At 37.1% G+C, this 4287-nt stretch overlaps 1 protein-coding gene across 1 annotated transcript in view; it reads left to right on the forward strand.

The window, feature by feature from the left end:
* Positions 1 to 3958, forward strand: part of LOC107655037 (cAMP-dependent protein kinase catalytic subunit PRKX-like) — a 30016-nt gene extending 26058 nt beyond the window's left edge. The window contains exons 2-4 of the mRNA XM_016442433.1: positions 1593 to 1761; positions 3564 to 3827; positions 3955 to 3958. Of these exons, the coding sequence (XP_016297919.1) occupies positions 1593 to 1761; positions 3564 to 3827; positions 3955 to 3958 (437 nt within the window). The remainder of the gene's footprint in view (positions 1 to 1592; positions 1762 to 3563; positions 3828 to 3954) is intronic.
* Positions 3959 to 4287: the final 329 nt, after the last annotated feature.

Raw genomic sequence — 4287 nt, forward strand, 5'->3', positions numbered from 1 at the left:
GATATCGGCCTTTTTTTTACTCCCTAATATCGCTATCGGTATCGGCCCCAAAAAAAACATATCGGTCGGGCTCTAGTGGTAACATCAGTCTAAATAGCAGGGGTGTTTGTTCTGTCACAGGTGTCTAGGTAAGAAGTAGTGTTGTCAAAAGACCCGGTATTTCGGTACCAAGTCGGTACTAAAAAAATTTAAACGTTACGGTACCAGGTTTTTTTAAGTACCTGTGGTACCGAGTATCCGGTCAACCCGGTTCTTTTAATATATGAAATCTTATCTAAATTTATTATAAAAGCTGAGGTTTCTTATTTACTGAAAAGTTATATTTTAGCTGGTGTCAGTGATCTTATGTCAGACTTAGCCCATTGCTTTACTTAAGTATATTATATTTTCCTTTTACAGCTGCAGACTGAGGAAGATCCTGAAACACACCAGCAAACCCTAAAACAGACAACAGTTTACAGATGCTTTTCAGCGGCAGCAGAACTATGACTAAACTTTTGGGTGAAACTTGTTTACTTTTTTCATACTTTTATTACTTGTGGAAAAACCTGAAACAATTTTAAATAAGTATAAAGAATGGCATTGGTTTTGTACATTTAATTTTTGTTTAACGTTATTAATAAAAATGTTGTTCAATTAGCATGTTTTTGTGTTTTGCTTTGGTACCGAAATTGGTACCGAGAACCGTGGATTCTCACTGGTATTGGTACCGAATACTGAAATATTGGTACCGTGACAACACTAGTAAGAAATCTTTCTCAAGCCAAAGCTGGGTTAATCAAATAGAACACAAACCTCTCTTCAGTATCTCATGGCTCCTTGATCCACTTCATGCCCCTTAAACCCAACAACGGCCACTCCAGAACTGTGCTTTTCCGCCTCTTGACCTGAGTGCTAATAGTACCCGCAGAGTTCACCAGCTCTTAGTGTACACATTCATGGGCATGTCTGTCAGGTTTTTTTTTTTTTTTACAATACTATAAGATCATGTTTGGTTTAATCAAGGACTAGTTAAGCATTTAGTGTGAAGTCTAAGAGCATATAATAGAAATAGGTCCAAATAGCCTGTTGAGTTGTCTCCTGTTGGTATTGACCTGTCAGGCTTGTAACAGCACTCCGGTGAGACTGAGTAGCCTGTAATTTGGTGGGTGGTTCAAGGTGCCCTGCTCTTTCAGCTTGAGAGCTCTCTCTGTCACCATTGATCAATAGTGTGTAGCGTAAGATCTATTACCCACTGAAACCCATGTCCCCGTACAGTAGAAATCAAAGACTTCTTTGAGAAGGGTCGTCTTTGAGAGTTCCACTCTCCATTCTCTGAGTGCCATTCATCTGTGGTCAACGGGTATTTGTGGAGAGACAAAACACAAACATGCTTCTATACTCTCAGATAATATTGAAAGGAGGATAAAATGGTCATCACAAAATAATTTATAGATTTGATGGTTTCCTTTGGACATTGGGAAGAAAAAAAATGTTTTAGTATAACTTGAGTGTCCATATATTTTGGGTTCACTGTGGATGAAGAAAGTATTTTAACATTGATTTCTGGATTGGTGCCATTCTCCTTATGTCAATATTTCACATTGTTTCAGGTACAGGAACCTTTGGAAGGGTTTTTCTGGTGAAGGATAAAAAGACAAGAGGTTTCTTTGCTCTGAAAGCGATGAAAATCCCAGATGTGATTCGCCTGAAGCAGGAGCAACACGTACATAATGAGAAAGAGGTTCTGACGGAGGTGAACCATCCGTTCCTTGTCAGACTGTAAGTGAACACTACACAACATTAACATATAGGCTACAACAGAAATGAAAATCGCATAAAAAATACAATAAGTTATGATCTGTATAAACATTTCAACATACTTAACCAAAAATATCAATGTATCAAATATCGTTTGGCCTTCTACAATCATCTTTAAAGTTTTCTCTATCTTTAAACTTATTTGTTATCTTTAAATTTTTTAAATTAAATATTTTTAACGATCCACCTCACTTTTCAATGTGGAAGTAAGCGGTTTTCTGTGAATTTGCGAGATTTCCGCTTCATTAGCTGCTGTAGGGTAATAACGAGAAGAATGACAAAATGCAGTAAATGGTAAAACTGTTTGCGCTACACACCAATGTGTTTATAATTAAGACAGTACATTAAAATAATATGGCAAGAAACACCAGTTTGAAATATCAAGCAGCAAAAAGAGCTATTTTGTTCAGTTAAAAATAGCTGGAAGCGAATGAAACCGGACACATTAAATTTACCACGCCCGCTCTTACAGGAATGTAATGAGAATAGATAATAATCTATACTATACCAGTGGTTAGTGGACCTTAAAAAAAAAAAAAAAAGATATTTCTTATGTTTGTTTTAGTTGTTGGTTTATTTTTTGTATTTTAATTTAATTTAATTTATTTGTTTTAATAATTTTTTAATTTTTTGAAGTAGGTTCGCATGGTCTTGAAAAGCCAGGATATATGAGGTAGTCTAAGGTGGCTTTCACACTGGGCTCATTTGCTGTGGTTCGAACCCGAGTGCGATAGTTCCCGGCACCCCCTGCAGCGTTGATCTGGTTTCACACTCTTCATCTTACATCATCACAAACGTGCACAACGTATGATAGAAAACAGAACGTGCGTCAATATATTGTGTTTTTTAATTCATTTGGTGCTATTATGCACAACAGAGTAAATGACATATGGGTTTACTGTATGTGCGTCGCATGTAGACGGCTATTTTGAGGAGACAGCGGATTACCATTCATTTGCCACTCTGATTGCAGTTGCTACACGCGAATACACTGCTGCTCACTCTCGCTCGAATCCTAGGTAAATCAGCAACACTATCATCACTTATATGTGTTTTATTGAAGAAAATACATTGTAATTGGCTAAAACGCATGGGCATGTTACTTTACTTCCTGAACAAGTGTGCACCCGAGTCCGTGTTGCTTTCATATTAACGCGAACCGTGTCTCGGGTTCGGTTCCCCGGTGCGCACCCGCACTCGCATGACAGCTTTCACACTAGCCAAACGTACCGAACTCTGACGTCAATCGAACCCAGGTGCGCACAAAATGTGCTAGTGTGAAAGTGCCCTAATTTTAAAAGTGCGATTTATAGACCTGGAAAAGTCTCAAAGATTAATGCAAGCTTATAACTCCATGGGCATTTTCATAATGAATATTCATTTTTGTAATTATGCCAAGTTTTAAAATATTTTATCAGGTAGAAATTGTGAGTAAAAAATATTTGTAAAAAATATTTATCCAGTAACTCTCTGAAAACTAGAAAAGTCATGGGGCCTTTGAATATATTTATGGGCAATGTGGGGCCTTGAAGTCAAAAAGGTTGAGAACCACTGTACTATATCATGATTTTTGACATTATGGCATGACCTCAGCTTAGAGTTCCTACTGTAATTATTGGTTGTTTACAATTGTTTTATGCTTTTGTAATGCATTTTTTTTTTTTTTATGTATAGCCCATTTGTCACAAGCATATGGCAAGTATACATATGTATATGTAACTATTGTATGACCAAATCACATGTAACGCATTATGCTTTCTCAGGTTCTGGACGCACCATGATGATCGTTTCCTGTACATGTTAATGGAATATGTGAATGGTGGTGAACTCTTCAGCTATTTACGCAGCCGAGGGCGTTTCAGCAACAGCACTGGAATGTTTTATTCAGCTGAAATTGTGTGTGCCATTGAATACCTTCACTCCAAAGAAATCGTCTACAGAGACCTGAAACCAGAGAATATACTGCTGGACAATGAAGGGCACATTCGATTGACAGATTTCGGGTTCGCAAAAAAGCTCTCAGAAAGGTATGTTGGCAATTGGTTATCTACAAAAACAACATTGTGTAATTTTCGTAAAGTCATGTTATGTACACACACACACAGAGACGTCTCTTATTCTTAATTTGTCTGTTTGTTGTTAATGTCTTCTCAGCTGATGTATTATTACACTGAAATATACTAATTTCTAGGGCTGTGTATCACCAGCAAATTCACGATACGATACTTATCACGATACAGAGGCCACGATACAATGCGTATCATGATACAGGACTGCACTGAATTTCACCTCAGCAGAATTTAGAAAAACAGCTGTTTATTAAACACTGCTTACTATAGTGCCTAGTGTTGTCACGGTACCAAAATTTCAGTATTCGGTACCAATACCAGTGAAAATCCACGGTTCTCGGTACCAATTTCGGTACCAAAGCAAAACACAAAAACATGCTAATTGAACAACATGTTTATTAATAACGTTAAACAAAAA

The sequence above is a fragment of the Sinocyclocheilus anshuiensis genome, unplaced genomic scaffold (assembly GCF_001515605.1).
Source record: "Sinocyclocheilus anshuiensis isolate Anshui unplaced genomic scaffold, SAMN03320099.WGS_v1.1 scaffold1231, whole genome shotgun sequence".
NCBI classification, from domain to species: domain Eukaryota; kingdom Metazoa; phylum Chordata; class Actinopteri; order Cypriniformes; family Cyprinidae; genus Sinocyclocheilus; species Sinocyclocheilus anshuiensis.